This window comes from Microplitis demolitor, chromosome 8 (genome assembly GCF_026212275.2).
Source record: "Microplitis demolitor isolate Queensland-Clemson2020A chromosome 8, iyMicDemo2.1a, whole genome shotgun sequence".
Taxonomy (NCBI): domain Eukaryota; kingdom Metazoa; phylum Arthropoda; class Insecta; order Hymenoptera; family Braconidae; genus Microplitis; species Microplitis demolitor.
In genome coordinates this window covers 2,984,819-3,004,443 of record NC_068552.1, presented here as the reverse complement: position 1 = coordinate 3,004,443, position 19,625 = coordinate 2,984,819, and the positions used below count along the sequence as shown (strand labels likewise).

Sequence of the window (19,625 nt, the reverse complement as noted above, 5' to 3'; positions counted from 1 at the left end):
AATTTTATCTATTTTTATAAATGCAAAGTATAATTCTCGATATATGATCAGCTATATATAGCTTTCTTATGCGGGGAGTCTATGATAAAATAAAACACCAAAAAAAAAATGTTCATTTATTCAAAAATTTTTAGTTACGAGATCTAAAACAGGGCAGGGCAGTTATTCCAAAATTTTTACTTTTAAACAACTTTTTTTTTACTTGCCACCAAGAACATTGAAATTTTCCAAAAATAAGAAAAGTTGGAAAAGCTAAATATGCACAAAATACTTGTTCATTCCAAAAACAAAAAAAAATAAAAAATTAATAATAATAATAATGAAAAAATTGGAGTGTAAAAAAAAGTGATCAATAAATGGGGCTTCTATATGCAGGAAATAATGAAAATAGTAATAAAAAAATGGCGATAATTTTTTTGATGAACAGTCAGTTTTAAGTTTTTATGAATTCTAATTGAACAAATAAGATTTGGATAATGATTTTCAAAAAGGTTTTTCTATTTAAGAATTCAAGTGTAAATAAAAAAAAAAGGAAAGAAAAATAGAGCACAGGTGCCCAGTTTCAAAACTCAGTATCTCCGCAATAAAATTTTTGAAAAAAATTATTGTATTGAATCATGTTCACAAGACTCCACTGGAAAAATACTAACGAATCAATTTTGAAAAATTTGTTCCTTACTGTGTTTTGAAATTGGGAAGCGGAGCAATTGGTTGTATATTTTTGCCGTTATTGTGTTTACTAACATCCGTACACACACAGAGAGAATATTTTAGTATTGTAAAGACATGTAGTAAAGATCTCATTTTTTTCTATGCATATTGTAAAATATAGTACTCGATATCATGTATAAGAAGTGCCATTTTTATAAACAACATAGTAAAAGTTTAGTTACTGCTTCGATGTCTTTAGTAGTAGATGTTCACAGTATCAAACTTCATGGTTTATTGTTACTATAAAATCCTCTTTTTTCAATTATTATATTATTGAAAAATTGCACGAGTAGAACACATCTTCTTGCTTCGCAATTGAGTTGAACAAAAGTTACTCATACACTATAAATAATAGGGAGTGAATTTGAAGTCAATATGGATTCAATTTCAATTTAAAGTCAGTCCGTGACTCGGAGTTCCGGAGTTCTTGAATCACTTAGCATACGGAGTAAATCGAAAGTTTTTTTTCAATGGAGTGATTTCGGATTTTATTTTAATCAGCATCTTCTCCGATTCAGAGTTTCATTGTTAAAATAAACCCCCTTTCGGAGTGAATTTAACTCTGAAGGGATTAAATAAATAACAAATCCACTTCGTATTTGATCTGAAAATTTTTGATAGTGTTCGATGAACGTCAATTGAAAGGGCTCAAGACTTAGAACTGATTACATTTTGAGGCCACTTGGCTAAGTGGTTTATAAGCTGTACAAAAAAAAATAAAAAAAAAAAACAAATTTTGAGTTTAAAACGTTTTTTTAACTTGTAAATTACTCTACAAAAATTAATTTACCCCCCCCCCCCCCCTCCCATACACACATATGCGCTCACCATCCAAAAATAGTCAGAATAGCTTCCTACACGGAGAGAAAAGAATAGTAATGATTACTATGCTACATAGTAACCGGACTAATTTTTTGTAAAATGGTAAATAATGCTATGTAGAATAGGACTCATTAGCACTTTTCTGGTAATGATTACTATGTTACATTGAAACAACTAAAATGGTAAAAATCGCTATCTAGCATGAGAATCAGGGCTATGTAGAATGCTACTAAGTCCCATGCTGGAATAGCTGTCGTTACAGTTTAATAAGTGAGACAAGGAAGTTAACATGCGCGGACGTTTGCGCAGTAACCTGTGTGTATGTGCATGCCTGTATATGTGCGATGTACATTATTGAATATTTTAATTTATTTAATTATTATTTATCTGTTATCAAAAAATGATACTTCTTTTTGAGCGATATCTTAATTATTTCAATCGATTAATTCGATTTCTACATTTATCTATTTATAGTAACCTGAGTTGTTTGTTTTGTCATAACCTTATTTACTAAAAATGAAATAAATAAAACATGGTAAACGTTACTAGGTACCATTGTAGTGATGTCCACTTACATAGTTCTCTCGTCAATGTATAATAGTAATCAGTTCTATGCTAGCATAGCCACCGTTACTATGTAGAATGGGGAGGATTACTCTGCCCGGTGACTCTCGACGCTAAAAAATCCTCGTTTCTATGTAACATAGTAATGGTTACCATTCTACATAGGGATTAGAACTATTTTTTTCTCTCCATGTAGGATCTCAAAACATCAAGATCTGATGAAAACTCATTATTCGAAAGTCGGATCAAAATCGATAACTTCCTTTTTTGAAAATTTTAAATTTTCCTCGCGAGAAACTAAAAATGATGGCGCTTAAAACTGATTGAAATTGATTGTCGTCACGTGTCTATATGATCACACTTTTCACTTCATTCCAAATAAAAATTTCCACCAACCAGTTTGCAGATTTCAATGTATGGCAATAAAGAATAAAGTAGAGACAGACAAAAAAAAATTTGATCTATTTTTAATATAGTTTATCTACAAGAGAAACAAATGTGAATAAATGAAAATAATCATAAATTATTACTGTATATTAAACATCCGACGGGCCAGTAAAATTTGCGGATGGTCCACAAGCAAAAAGGTCGATGGGTTGGTGTACACGAGTTGCTCGTGAACGTTATTATCATAAACGCAACAATAACGAGGGATGATCCGACACGTAAACCATCGAAGCTCCCTACCTCCCTTATTTCTCCATCCAGAACGGATTACCCGGTCCCCCGTGTGTTTCTCCGTGGAATCCACGGGGGATGTTATTGTAGCCGCGAGTCAGAGAGCAAGAGAAAGATACTAAACGTTTAGGTTTCCCCTTCGATAATATTGCTGCTGTGTTTATCGCCTCCTATTACGAGCTCGATTGAGCTGAGCTATGCGATTAGTATGCGTCACCGGTACCGACGGGTGCTGATGCTACTTCTGCTTCTAACCCTTCAGTACTTTTTTTTTATACATGTATATATTTATTGCTTCCAAATATATCAATAAAAAATTCATATTTACGATTGTCTATTCTTTATTGATAATTAGTTAAATCACTTCTTCCTTGATTGATTGGTCTTCAGACATGGGGTTTGTTTTCTATTAAAATTAATTTGGCTTGTTAAGTATTTTTTCAGATGTTTTTTAAATAGTCAGCACACAATAAATTGATGTAAATTTAACGATAGAGATTGAAAAAAAAGAGACGCGTGTTGCCCTAGCCATTTGACAAATTCGTTATTAGCATCCAACGCGTAACACGCGGTGTTATGACGTTTCATGATGCTGACAAATATGTGCCCCCAATGCGCCATACGCATATGAAGGAGACACGTGCCGCCACACTTCTTTCTATTCAACTCTATACTAATATCGTATTGTTCCTGCTGTACTGTGTAAGATTCGACAATTCGACTCCTACTATTACTTGATATATATGCTCGAAACTTCTCTTTAATACTCTAACTCACCGATCTTTCAATCAAGCACGTACTCTGTACTTAGGCTAGTGTACCTTGCGAATATTTTGTAAATATTAACGAGGATAAAGGAAAATAGTGCACATCAATAAAAACCGTTGGTTAAAGATTAACATAATGTATAAATTGGAAATGGTCCACTACAAATTTGGTTGTTTTTCAACATATTTAGGTACCCTTGGGTAATGGTGGGTATTTAAAACCGTAAGATGGACGGTGGCGTCTGAAGGTTCACCTAAAGTTTACAAGTCCAATGATATTCATGCTTGGAAACTTTGCTACTTGAAATTGGTTATTTGTCAGGTTTCTGACACCTCGACTATAAGTGTTTAGGAAGTGTCTTTCAGAACACTTTCGGATGCTTTCGGATACTTTCGGATGCTTTCGGATGCTTTCGGATGCTTTCGGATACTTTCGGATATTTTCGGAATACTTTCGAGCACATTCGAGCAGATAGATACCTGTCAAAAACACAAATTTCACATGATAAAAAATTTCAAATAATAATAATATAATTTTTTTTTTTTTTTTTATATGAAATTTTGATTATTATCGTATTATTATTATTATTATTATTATTATTATTATTATTATTATTATTATTATTATTATTATTTTACTAATAATAATAATTTTCTAATGATAAATGTAATTTTTAGTATAATTTCAAATATAATGGGGTTAGCTAAGGGAAATTTGGAATAGAATCGAAAATATTGCATTTAATTATCGAAATGTATCATTAATCTTTATGTCAATACATTAGCCATAGAATGTAATGAAGTAATGGTAATTTTTACCATAAACAAACAAAAAATTATACTTTTGCAAAAACCATACGAATAGGCCTTATTTTACTTCGGTAGGGTAATAAGGCCTACGTGTTAAACAAACTGGAATAGTTTAACTATACTTGATAAAATTGGTATTAGAGATGAATCATCACTTAAATTTAGCAATAATACTTTTTAAGAGTCAGAAGACCAGATCGTTTTTTATAATTTCTTCTGCGCTACGATAGCATATGACGGATGATGAAATATAGAAGATAGGGAATGTGGTATCGGGACTCTTAATTTGTCGTAACATCTCTATGCAAGACCCTTCTACTAGAGTAGCTTTTAACGGAGGTGATTATTTGAAATATGCTTTCTAGAATTTAGGCTTTATTACCCGCGGGTACCTTACGATTTACAGTAAATTTTAACACTAAATATATATGAGAAGTATATTTAGTATTTTTTCAATGTCTGGTGTGACACAAAGAAAATTTTGTCTGTTTACATTCATTAAGTATAATTTATATATTATTTTGTGATCATAATAGTGTATTAACGCATTGAGTGGAAGGTGCTTTCGAGAACGAGTGTGATTGGTTCACGAGCCGTTAAGCGAGTGTTGCCAACATACGAGTGTCGAAAGTCCTTCTTACTCAATCCGTTACAATAGTTTTTGTATCGAATAGTAAGAAAGAATGTCTTTTATTGGTAAAAAAGGACACTACATTAAAATTTCATCTTTTAACTAACCTAAAATAATATTCAATCGTATTAATATAAAATTAATTCCTGCATTATTTCTGTTGCAAAAGATTGTTAAATAATAAGAGTAACAATTAAACATAATTTAATTGATTTTTATAATAATTTAAAATTATTTTTATTGTTTTCAATATATTGATACTCAGCAAAAATAACTAGAGTTTCGAGTCAAGGTTCATATAGTGACTTGTACATTATAATAAAATACAGTCAGATGATTTTCTATAGTCTGGGACTTTCCGTTGCCCTCGAGACGGCTGTTCATTGGGTTTTCTATTGGATCGTTTAGTGACTAATAAATAGTATATCTATATATACATATAAAAAGTGTAGATGTGTCATATTTTTCACGAACAATGTGGACATTCTTCGCGATATTTATTCTTTGTAGTGATTTTTAACCAATCAAAGACATGCTTTTTTACCATGAGTTGCAAAAAATCATTTTTCATAACAATTATAAGATTTGTATTAATATGAAACTCTTTTTCAACACTTTTTGTAAGTCAATAGAGTTTTCGACATATATTTTGCATTTAATTTATAAGTGACTATAAAATTATTACTCTTTACAGGAATACAATTGAATAGCATTAATCAAGTAAACAGTAAATTGATTTAAAATTTAAAAATAACCCCATAAAACGTTTTACTTCAATAAAAAAATTTTTAATTGCTATGTAATTCATGCTTTTGTAAATCATTAAAAATATTATTGTTATTTTCATTGTGTATAATTATCATCACTAAATTTATTTGATATTAATTATTAATACCGTATTTTGTCGATTTATTTTCCAGGTTATTCAAGTGGTTATCAAACATCGTCAGGCCAAAGTGGTTATTCGAGTTATTCCGGTAACAATTTAGGGAATAATTCTGGTCATCGTCAAAATTATCAGCCACGCAATAACACCGGGCCTTGGTCTACCGGTTACGGAATGCCGAATGCTCAATATCAACCTCGTTACCAGCAATCAAATCAGCAACAATACATGCACCATCAAAATTCTTACAGAAACAATTTAAATCATCATCAAGGGTCTGGTAATTATTCATCAAATTACAATCAAGACAGAAATAAACAGTACAACCAATATGGCGGGGGCGGAGGTAACAGACGTAATCGATAAGAAATCATGAGTGCAATTAAATGCAATTAATGGGTAGGGTATATTATATATTAAGGAATAATTTAATTCGACAACAAAGTGCTGGCCTATTTAATAAAATAGCCAGCAATCAAAAATTTTTTATGCACCTGTCTCGTAAATTAAATATAACTATCATTCATATTTAAGAATATATATATTTGTCTTTCGAGTAAGTTTTAAATTCAGGTCGATGTGTAATTTCTAAATCGACCATTCAAATAATAAGTTCGCATAATAGTAAATATAATCGATTAATTGTAACCATAGAATTTTTTATTTCGTGTGCTTGAGTCGCGGAAAAAAAATCAAATAAAAAATAGGAAAAATTTGTAAAGTAAAACTATAGAACCACATAATGGAATACGATAATATTTACTTTTGGCAACAGTAAAAATTATGTTCCATTAGTGCGCTGAGAAAAATTATTTCCGAATTCGAATGTCGTTTACTTTATAGGCAATTTTATCCGGAGAAAAATGGAGACAAAAAATGTACGAATTTTTATTATGCTGTCGACGAAACTTACAACTGTTGCAAGTTTCGTCGACCTCTGGTGGAAAATTTTCGGACTTTTGTTGAAAAAGTCTTTAGAGCTTTAGAACAGAGTTTTTTAGACAGAGGTTCGAAAAATTTACATTAGGGACTGCATAATAAGAATTTGGATATTTTTCTAGCCTTTTTTTCCATGTATAGTAGCGTGTTTAAAAAAAAAACAGATTTTTTTTTATGGTATCCAAAAAATGAAAGTATAACTAAAAATAAAAATTTTGGCACCAATCCGGGCTCTTAATAATGATATTAAGGTTTGCCTCAATCCATTTTTCTATTTTCCATTTAAATAACATGGAAAAAAAATTTTTTTTTTTTAGAATTTTCTAGCTCACAGACTAATCAACGAATTTCTTTGCACAATGAATGTTTTTGTAGGAAATTGAACGCTCTACAAAAAAAAAGTTTTTTATCATTTTTTGATAAATCCCATTGTTTAAAAGGTATTTAAGCTTCAATTCAAATTTATAGTAAATTTGAAATTTTTTTCTTTTCCGGCGAAACTATCAGTCTTATCAAAAAATGTCATTGGAACTTTTTGTAGATAATTTTATTTCTTACAAATTATTACAAATAAAGTTTTTCGAAATTCCGCATTGTTTTCTAGTTATTTTCATTTCAATGTCAAGATTTTAAAATCAATCAGAAATCTATTTTTTTAAGAGCTTGACATTGAAATGTAAATAACTTGTGAACAATGTGGAATTTCGAAAAACTTTATTCATAATAATTTCTAAGGAATCAAATTATCTACAAAAAGTTCTAATGACATTTTTTGATAAGACTGATAGATTCGCCGGAAAAGAAAAAAATCTCAAAATTTACCTTAAAGTTGACTTGAAGCTTGAATAACTTTTGAACAATGAGATTTATCAAAAAATGATAAAAAACTTTTTTTGTAGAGCGTTCAATTTCCTAAAAAAACTTTCATTGTGCTAAGAAATCCGTTCATTAGTTTGTGAGCTAGGAAATATTAAAAAAAAAAATTGTTTTCCCGTTATTTAAATGGAAAATACAAAAATGGATTGAGGCAAACTTTATTATCATTAATAAGAGCTCAAATTGGTACTAAAATTTCTATTTTCAGTTATACTTTCAATTTTTGGATACCATAAAAAAGAAAATTGTTTTTTTTTTTTTTGAAACATTTTAATGGATAGATTAAGAAAATATGTCATTGTCACTATAGCAATAACGTGTTTACTTGAATCAAATAGTTTTTACTTACAACTGCGAATCATTTTTCTCAGCGATTTTAGTTTTCTTTCTACTAGTAATTAAAAGTAAATTTTAAGTTCTGTTTTTTCCGTGTTAAAATTTATGATAAAATTCTTTATCAATTGTATTGTAAATGATCATTGTAAATGTGAAGATTATTCACTAAAATCAAATTGAAAAAAAATATATGTACATACATATATGTATTATTGAAAAAATAAACCCTACAATTTAGAGTAAACTTAGGCCGAAACAATAGAAATAAAACTAAAAATTACTCAAAATTGAGTATTTTTGACTCTATAACCAAACAATATTTAGAAACACCAGAGAAATTATTCGTCCTGGCCTCAATTTACTTATAATTGTAGAGTAAAATTTGTTATATAATTTTTCTATGTATAGTCCTTATTTAGGTTGATTTTTAATTTTGGAGCTCTTGTGAATTTGAATGATTTGAAATAAACTAAAAATTAATCTACCAAATCTTCGGGTTCTCGTCTTCAGTCATAGGTTAGTTTCTAACCTGCAAACATTGATCATGGTTTTTATTTATGCACAATATTATTTGAAAGACCGAATAATTCTTTTATGTCTTTCACAATTCAGTGGACGAACGAAACTAACCTTGTTAATTTACACAATGAAATACATCTTAGTCGTTTTATGAAATAGTAAAAAATATTTGGACATATCTTACAACAGAGAGCTTGCATTTGTCAAAAAATTATGAACAAAAATATCTGATACCAAGCAAATTTACTTTGATATGAATTAGTAAAAATTACTACTGCTAGTGAAAAGTGAACCACTATTTGAATTATTGGCGCTCTATTTACTAATAAATTGTGAATAGTCACTCTATTTTTATCTTTTACATTTTTAGCCCACTTAATTTACTCTCAAGTGTTGTAGGGGGAAATTAACTACTACGAGTAATTTTTTTTTTTTTTTATTCTTTTTAAAAATATTTATATTAATTCATATTCTAAGGCAATTAGATGGTTTTTGAATTTCTTATAGAAATTTCAGCCTATTCATTGTAATTTTTATTGTAATTCAATATAAATTTTATAAATTGAATCATCAACTTTTTATCATAACTGACGAGTAAAAATTGAACTAGAGAGAATTTATTTAGACAGCCGCTAGGTGTCATTTTTACTCGTAAGTATGAGTAAAAATTAATCTGATTGATTTTTACTCACTGAAAGAGTAAAATTTCGTAATTCAAAAGTAAAAAGTCGTAATGGCCCAAGATTACTCGATTTAGAGTAATTTTTATAATAAATAACATGACAATATTTATACGGAAATTCTTTCCGTGTATGCTACCATAGCATTTTAAACGAGAATCATTTCTCCATGTATCAATTTATCAGCATTCGAATGCTCCAGTTATATATTCGATTTCAAAGTATCGATTCAAAATGAGCTTATTAAATGCTCGGAGAGTGAATACTATAATTTTAGATTTTTATAATGGATATCAGTATTTATAGCCAATATATACTTAGAGTTTTATTTGATTCAATTTTAATAGATTTTCAACGGCCTAATTTATGAAGAGTTATAGTAATGTAATAGAAAATACAGCTTTTCTAATTTTTTTTCCGAGGCCAGTAAAATGCAGTAACGCGCTTGTTAATTTTTAAGTTACATGTATTTTTATTAATGCATAGAGACTGCATAGAGTGACATTCATTTCTGTAGAGTAATAACCGTTGCTTTTATTTATTTCAAAGATTTGAATTCCCTAGGGAGCATCAATATCTGAAATCATCTCCAAATGAAGTCTATCCTAATATACAAATAGTTAAATAAGCTTTTTTGTTACTATAATCCACCAAAATTGAATAAACTATTTCTTAAACACTAAAGTGTTTTATTTTTATGTATCAAGACGAAAGTCGAAGAATTTAAAATTAAGGGAAATTTTTATTTGAATATTGTAACATTTAAATTATACATTTATATGAAATATATCTATTAATTGTAAAGTAATTACATTAATATATTTCAGATAACATGAATATGTAAAGTAAATTTGGTTTGTAATGATAAAGGTACAGCGAAGAAAAAACTTTAGTGTGAAGATGGTCCTCGAGGACTTGACACGATTGGCTCGGTGTGGAATTTTCTTGGTGTGCATTGTTCAGCGGTGTACTTTTATTATCACTGTTATCATGTCAAATACTGTCCAACAATAGTGCCTGTCATGAAAATTTGTCAAATAATAAATACATTACAGCACTAGTATCTCATACACAGAAGAGAAGCAGAAGTACGAAACGCCGCCGCTAGGCGGAAAAAGACCGTGCTCATTTTTCGCTTGAGAACAGGTCACCTAGAGTCGTTAAGGCCAACTCAAGTACATGGGAAAAATTAGATCAGCTCACCCAAGAGAATATATTACAGTCGAGTAACGAGTACCTCTAGGGAAAGTACTCAGTAGGGAGAGGCAATATTAGCAAAAAAAATCGACATCAGACTATCGATTTTCGAAATTTTTCACCATCGAACCATCGATGTTTTGACAAAAACATCGAAACATTCATTGTAGACATCGATGTTGAAAATGCGCGCGAAAATTCGAAAAAGTTATAATTACAACTAAATTTCACATAAAAAAGAAATAATTATAAATTATTACTAATTATAATCTAATCATCAATAATTACTAATCATAAAAATATACTATTAGGAAAATTACATAATTTATTCATCAATTAATAATTTACTATTAGGAACAAATTTATTATTAAATTCAATATTGTCATACATTTTGTCTAGGTACTTACGAGGTACATGTAAAATGATTATATCATTTCCAGCCATTTGAAATATTTATGTTCATAAAAATATTTGAAATAATTTATAAATATTAATTTATAGGTTTTCAATCATTGAAAGCTTTTAAAATCCTTCAAATAAAAATGCAACGAAACTTGAAGTTAGTCAATAGTCGAAACTTGCAAAAAAATAGGACACAATTCCTTATTGGTTGAAATTAAGGCTCGCCCGTAGCGCGCTATTTAAATTTCTAGTAGAATTTTATTTCGATGTTGATGGTTCATTATATTACATCGAACATCGATGTTTCGACTTTAAAAAAATCGATGCTTCCCGAGAAAAACATCGATAGTCGAAACATCAATGTATGCCGCCCATCCCTAGTACTCAGGAACTGGTCTCCTTGAAAGCATTGAAACTAGAAGTAATTCCAGTTGGAACCGTATACCTTATCAGTGGAACTAATTATTCAGTTATTCCGGCTCCGAAATAAAAAAAAATTTGAATTTATTTGTAATTTGTTCAAGTTACAAAAAAATGTTTGATGGTTTCAAACTCAATTACATCAATTTTTTTGATTCTCTAAAATTAATTTATGGTACCAATTAAAACATTTATAATCATTTTACAAATTTCATGGAATTGTACACAAATCTTATCATTGACTAAAAATATAGAGCTTTATCTTCATAACCAAAAGTACAAATACATCATATTTTTATATTTTTGGCATGTACCTTTCTTTTATTTTATGACGAAAATAATAAGTACCAGCAATATACTAAAAATTTTAATTTCGACAAAAGAAGACAAAAAAGTTGAAAATAAAAATCCGTAAAAAGTCGGAAAAAAATAAAAAAACAGGGCAAGTGGACGAAAAACCACAGCAGGCATATAGTAGCACACAGTCTGCGGGGAGTTGGTAGCGCACATCTGGTGGTACAGCCGAGCAGTAGCAGCAGCTAGCGAACGTACATTGAACCAGCGAGTGCCACTCGAGAAAACAATAGCGAGCAACGCTCTTGTTCTCTCTTCTTTTCTTTCTTTTTCCTCTCTCGTGTCTCTCCATCGTCACCCTGAATTCTCAATTCTATTCTTATATTCAACGTTGATATGACGGCTATTTGTAATAGTCAGCATAAGTTAAAAACAATAGCTCAAATTTTTCATATTTTTATATATTATTTATATATTGCCTTATTTTGCAATAGACTCATATCATACATTATTGCGTATACTGTACTATATTTGTATATTTTTTCAGTTTGCAACAATCATTAAGCCCGCATGATTCATCTTCTTTATCCGCTTTACTTTTTTTGTTGCTGTACCAAAAAGATTCGAGACGATACTTCCGATAGCCCGCATTAGTCTACAAGACATATCCCCCATTGCGCAGTAATTTTATTTTATACTGTACTTAGATTTTTTTTCCGAAGTGTAAATAGTATAATATTTATAAACATTATGATACTTTAGGGCAAATTTTAAATTAAATTTGAAAGTTAATGCAATTGAAAATACCCGAGTCAAAAAAATAACTTAAATTTGGTTACACCTACTTTTTTTAAACTTCCCGCTAAGAAAATTTAAAGTTAAAAATTAAAAGAAAGTTTGGAAAATCTAAAAGTGCATGACTCGAACGTTCATGTTCCAATAAAATATATAAATTATTAATTTGAGTTTTTAATTACAAAATTTTTTAATAAACATCTAGAAAGAAATTTTTTTTTTTTTTAATTCAGTTAATTTTATGACAGTTGGCAATAAAAAAAATTATCTGATGGTAAAGTAGAACCTTATGATCAGCAAAGTTCGATGATAAAAAAAAACATTCTCGACAAAATAAAAAAATGGCTGCTGTGTGTGTTTGTTTACATGGTGCCGGTTTTAACAGAAATGCTTTATTATAAAAAAAACGAGAAGGACTACAGTAGTGATTTTCAAAAAGGACCTTCTTTGCATAATTCTGAAGACGGTGAAAAAAAAATAAAGTCATTTTGTCAAGCCGTTTACGAGATATCTGTGCCACAGACTTTTTTTGGACTACAGACTAACTGACGTCCACGATACATATTTTTTGTTGAACTTTTTATTATTATAATACGTATCGGGCAACTTAATGAAAGTATGAGTCTTATTAATTAGTGTTTCCTCTTTAGATTAATGTGTTTTTTATAACGTGCAAGTGTGAAATGAAAATAATATATACAGTTTAATGCGAAAAAATCGTGTGACCTCGACAAGTCCGTTATAAAGCACAACCTCTCCGCTTCGCGTTCGAGTTGTGCAAAAAAAGGCAAGTTATTGGTTTCAGTCCGATTTTTGAAAACTGTTGTCATTAGATCTCAACTTATTGAGGTCTTAGGAAGCTATTCTGATTCTTTTCAAGATGATGTCCGAGTGTGTGCATTTGTGTACGTAAGTCTTGTTTTTGATCATCTTTACATGAAAAACAGCTCAAAATTTTTATAAAAATTTCAAGACTGACCAATTAGTCCAAATACACTCTAGTTAGACTATAATCATATTAAATTTTTCTTCCTGGGTAATAATTGATAATATATTTTTTTTAAGACCGTGAAAAAATTTAATACTTATAACCTTAATACCAGCATATCGTGAACTTACGCTTATCAATACATATATATATATGCAATTTGATAAGTTTTGATAATTTACCAATGTGTAAATTATTTAAAATTAAATGGCGTTTATTATCTTTGGTTAATTTTTTTCATTTCAAAAAGCATAATGGATTTATTATGTTGTGAATTATAAAACGATTAGCATTACACATATGTATAAGATATATATAAAAAAGTGAAAAGCATTGGAATGAATGTCTCGTCTTGCGGTTGAAGAAACATCAGGCACGTAACACACAAAGACCATGGGCTTGGTCGACGACGAGTGAGTGCCGCGTTCTACGCTATCTAAAAGTTTTGCCCCTTTCACTGATGAAATAAAGCACTATCCGCGCTGGGATCTACCCTTCGTCAGTGTAGATGTGGTCTACTTGCACTCTGGTCCTTCACTCCCTCCATCAAACCTCTTTATTCTCGCGTTCCTGTGTCGACAGGACACAATAAACCCTCAACATCCCACTAAAGACCAAGTATATATCCGTTCGCGTTGCGTTTCATATATACATATATATATATTTTCTACACTAGCTGAATCAAACAGCTTCCCCTTGATTTGAACTATACAATTCTCAAGGTTTTCTACGATAATGCAGAAAAAAACTAAATAAAAACATACGTAAATAAATCAAAATTAAATTAAATACAAGAGAAAGGAAGTCAGTTATGATGGAGAATTGAATCTGCATCAGGTAAATCCTCGGGGAGAATTTAAGTTGAAGATAATCCAGAGTTAACCCTCAATGAATAGCCACCCTCGTTCGTGACCGCACGTACCAAAGCTCTTTCTTACAACCCTTTAAGGGTTTCCAAGTATAAGTAGAGGCTTACGTACTCTGTGACCGCGTGTTGTAATGATAGATATGATCTAACGACTTATTGACGACGAGATTGGGTATTTCGAGGCATTATAGTGTATAATATTAATTTATTTTTAGTAAGAACTTACTTTGGATTTCTACCCGCAAACTATTTCGCGATGTATTGATATTCTATTTATGTCTATTAAGAGATGATATGATAGCTAATTTTTATTTTTGGTAGTAGTAACAGTAATTTATATAAAGAAGGCTGAGCACGACGGCCCACTAAGGGTTAAACTGCCCGACCCCTGAAATTTGGTAAAGAAAAACAATTATTTGTCGAAAGTTTTTCGTGATTGATAGTTTGTTAGGGAATTAGGAGAGAAATAGAGGACTCGTGGTAAAATGAGACACCTAGAAAATGTAAGGAAATAAATTTTTTTTTAGATGAAATCAGTGAGTATTGGGATCTCCATGTATTCGCAAATTATTTTATTCAAAATTTATGTGGCCTAAAGTGGTCGAAAATGGCATTTTTACCCTACATCATTATGGAAAATATAAAACAAAAAATTATAGTTCCAAATAAAAATTACAAAATTTTACTCAAAATTCAATTAAAAGTAGATCTTAATCTATACAACACGGCTAATAATTATATTTGTTGTAATCATTATTTAAAACTGTAACAATATGAATACAATATATGTTTTTTCTTATGTGTGTTTCTTAACTCAAAAAATTGCGTGATTCAAATTCTTAATTATTTTATGAATTCTTACGAAGATTATTTAAGATGAGCTAGTGTTCTGTTTGCAAAGAATAGTTCTGTAATGGAGAAAGTATTTCTAGTATAAAACATAGATTTTATTGCAGATTTTCAAACAATAACTCGGCGCTTCAGATCCAAAACTAGAAACATTTGACCAAATTCTGGAAGAATTACAGTTCAAATAATTATGTTATTAAATATAATTACACGGAAAAAAAAGAGCATTAAATATTAATAAATAATAGTAAAAAGTGGAATCTGTTATCAATAATTAGTACTATGATGTGCTTAATGCCAAGTAGTTTACTAATTTTTGTAGATTCTTAAAAACTACCATCAATTATTTCTAAAAGTTACTAAATATTATTACTTTTAGGTATAATACGTGACTTATTAGTGAAAGTTAATTAATTTATGGCTTAATCTATTAAAAAGTAATGATTGGTCAAATTAAGAATTGGTATCTAATACTGATTTTTCCGGCCAGAAATCGCAAAAGTTACCAACTTTTATTTTATAAATTCGATATCACTGATCAAATATTCGCTTGAAATATCATTTATTCATCATTATAAATTAATTTACAATATACATATATCGAATAAGTGGTAAATAATAAAATGAAAAATTAGTATACTAGATACTGATTTTGTTGCTCATAAAAATACCGAAAATTTTTAACTCTTATTTTATAACTTCTATCTCATTGACTAATAATTAACATAAAATTTTATTTGTTTGTTATTATAAATTAATTTATTATATACATTTATCGAATAAAGTGTAAATAATGACATGAAAAATTCGTATACTAGATCTTTATATATTAATATGTACGTTTACTAATTTTTCGGTTCCTCATTTTTTAAATTTTTCTTTGTTTATTTGAATAGTAATAACTGTAGACATCAATTTATCGATTCTTTTTCATATACATTTTAATATACGAAATTACAAATTTTGCTCTTCAGTGTATCAAATTTGAATATAAATAATAGCCATTTTGTAATCTATACAATGATCCTGGTTTGGTATTAGTATCGAATATACTAATTTTAACTCAAAAATAAACTACAAACTGTTAATACTTTGAGCATCATTTTTTTCCATGCTCAAACCAGTGCGAAATTTAAGTACCTCAAGTGTCCGTTGTCAACAGCGACCTATGATTAGTTATACCAAGTTATACATAACCTAATGTTTGTTTGTTAATGACAATTGAATTAATTAATAGATTTCAAGCCAAATTGTGACCCTAATATTGAATTTTCTATTTTACATGAATTACATTACGTTTTTAATTTAAGCTATCTTACAAGCCTTGATAATTTTATATAATTTAATCTACCATTATATTTGTGAAATTTCGAAGAAAGCTCAAAGTGTAGTTTCCTTCTTCTACATTACTTTGAATAATTTCAATTTGATAAATTCAATTTTCAGTTGATGTAATGGAAGTTAAATAAAGAAGATTTGCTAATATGGTTGCCTTGTGGTGGTTACCAAGTCTTGCCGAAGTCTGGTATGCCAAATCAGCGCCCTGACTAGAATTCCAGTGTGGCATGCCAAAATACCAATTCGGGACGAATGAGGCTTTTCGAAAAACAATAATCCTAATTTAAAACTTATCCCGTCCTTATGAGGAAAACCAAAACTCGATATACCAAAAATTTTCCAAACGTGTTTGTTACTAGTAGTTTTTGGCAGGGCGTCAAAATTCAGTAAATCTTTGAAATTCCTGACTAAAATCGAATTGGTATGACTGAAGGTTTGCTAAAGTTAGCTAGGCCGAATTCGGCTACTATTAGGAAAGTCTTCGTCATTGCCTAAATTAGGTATATCTTTGAAATTCTTGGCTGGTACCGAATAATATTTTAATAGCATAACTAAACTTAGGAGCCATAATCGGTAGAGTAGCCTAGTAGTCAAACCGTCGGTATTTCGTGCGTAAGGTCCCGGGTTCGAATCCCACTACAGCGGTCATTAATGTTTCGCTTTTTTCTTTGAATTAAAAATTTCTAATTCGATTAAAAATTAAAGTAATATTAATTTAGAACATCTGATGATAAGCTACTCCGCGAAATAATTTTCAATAAAAAAAAAAATTTTTTTTTTAATTTAGTAAATCAAATTAAATTATTACAGTCATACATGACCATATATTGCCAATTTCTATGTAGAATCATTTTTCACAGATAGATTATGGTTTTTCGGGTCGACTTCGGTTTCTGAATTTGCGCCAAATTCGGCTTTCCTAATTATGCAGAGATCCGGAAGTGCATTATTTCCGTGATGCGAGCGCAAACTCGGAATTTGGCATGCCTAATCCGAAACTAATAAAAAACGAACTGAAATTTCTAGTCGGGTAAATGATACGTCAATGCTAATAAATTAATACGGTGAATTATTTTCAACATTGAAAAATTTCAAATTCCAAACAAAATAAAAATAAAAATTCATAATATTAAATCTCCATTATTGAAAAACAAAGGATTTATTATTAAATCGCTAATTTATTAAATTTTAATAAAATAAAATTTTCAAGTATTTAATAAAATTCTCTGTATACCTTTGTCATTTTAACTAACTCCAACTAAGTACTCTAATATAATATGGTACAACGGAAAAAAATAAATAAATAAAAAAAAAAAAAATCAGTGCACACTCAAACACCAGTGAACAATGCTCTTGTAGTCGTCAACGAGCCTCGGATTTCCTCTCTCATAAAATCGATGACTCCTCTCGTGAACGAGACGTTGACGATGACAAACGGTATACCGACTCGACCATGCCAGTTATACGCACGAATCCTCGTCGCAATGAATATTCGAGTGGTTCGTATCCGTATAGGGGTTGAATTCTGCTGCTTGCCCTCTGCGTGCTCTGTACGGTAAAAAATTATTAAATAGTGTGTATATATGTGTACATATATATATAATACACATCAACAATCACCAAGAATAAGTAAAGTATTATTAGGAAAAAAAGGCACGCACGTGCGTTTTCGTACGTGAAATAAGAGGAACGAAAAAGAATAAGCAAAAATTATTATACATATACATATATATATATATATATACTACTTTTGCAAGAAGAGAATGTAGGCACTCTTTTGGATGGTTGAATTGTCAAGTGGATACAAGAGTACTCTTGTATGATGCCCTTGGCGATGAAGGTCCAGGTGTAGAGTCACGTCATACCTTGTCATTTTCTGCTCTTGAGTTTTTCCTACTCTCCTACTCGCTCATCATCGTCGTGACTACTTTTCATATATTTTACATTTTCCTTCCCTTATTTATTTTTAACTATATATGTATACAGATACTGCAATTTATATATATGTCTGTAAAAATAAAATTCGCGAAAATAATACTTATACATGAAAACACAAGAGGAAAATTCAAATGCCAAGTAGCCATGCATCAATAAATGTATATACTTTATATCTTATTTTTTTTGTTTTTTTTTTTTTTTTACTTTATTTCATACTTTAGATGTAAAAAAAAGAAAATAATAATAATGTAAATATTCTCATTTTTCTCTTATTGCCTTCATCGTTTTTTATACAATTCGTCTCTTCGCAATTTGATAAGTAGGTATTGCCGTATAAAGTCTGTACTTAGAGCGTAGAGTTTCAACGTCATCTACATCAGAGAGATCAAACGACTGCTTATGAATTTAAATACATCTCAACTAGGCTTGGAAAATTTCTTTCGGGCTAAAAAGTAAACGAGAGTTTCATCTTCAGTATTTTATATATGAGTACAATATATGTTAGTGTGTGATAAAACTCTAGTTTACTTTTTTTAATTTTTAGAATTACTATATTGTAAAAAAAAAGTTTATGCGTTGTTTGGTGTTAAATAACACCGTTAACGGTGTTAATATTTATTGAAAAAAATTCAATAGATTAGAATATTTTAGTTTACAGAAAAATAGTACACGGAAAAAAATAATCGGTAGCAGCTACCGATTGCCAAACGGTGGCTGCTACCAATTAATTTTCGGTAGCTGTTATCCATTCATTTTTGGTAGCCGCTACCGATTATTTCGGTAAAAGCTACCGAAATAACCGGTAACCGTTACTTATTAATTATCGGTAGCCGCTACCGATTATTTCGGTAGCTATTAGCGATTTTTTGGTAGCAGTTACGTACATACATCCCATGTAGCATCTCGCAGAAATAATTTTTTTATGTCAACTGAAATTCATCAGTAGAATCGAAATAATCGGTAGCAGCTACTGATTGCCAATGGTAGCTGCTACCAATTAATTTTCGGTAGCCGTTACTAATTAGTTTTCAGTAGCGGCTACTGATTATTTCAGTTAGAGCTACCGAAATAAACGGTAGCCGTTACTCATAAATTTTTGGTAGCCGCTACCGATTATTTCGGTAACAGTTACTTACACACACACGCGCATACTCGTACATACATCCTGTGTAGCATCCCGCAAAAATAGTTTTTTTTATGTAAACTGAAATTCATTAGTAGAACCGAAATAATCGGTAGCGGCTACTGATTGCCAATCGGAAGCTGCTACCGATTATTTTTTCCCGTGTAATTTCGTGCAAAATGAAATAATATAT

At 29.9% G+C, this 19,625-nt stretch overlaps 1 protein-coding gene across 2 annotated transcripts in view; it reads left to right on the top strand.

Moving 5' to 3' along the window:
• LOC103578704 (5'-3' exoribonuclease 2 homolog) overlaps positions 1-9,937 on the top strand; it is a 47,537-nt gene extending 37,600 nt beyond the window's left edge. For both annotated transcript variants that reach the window (XM_014444197.2, XM_014444195.2), the window contains one exon: positions 5,904-9,937. In XM_014444197.2, coding sequence (XP_014299683.1) covers positions 5,904-6,235 — 332 coding nt within the window. In that variant the 3' untranslated portion in view covers positions 6,236-9,937. The remainder of the gene's footprint in view (positions 1-5,903) is intronic.
• Positions 9,938-19,625: the final 9,688 nt, after the last annotated feature.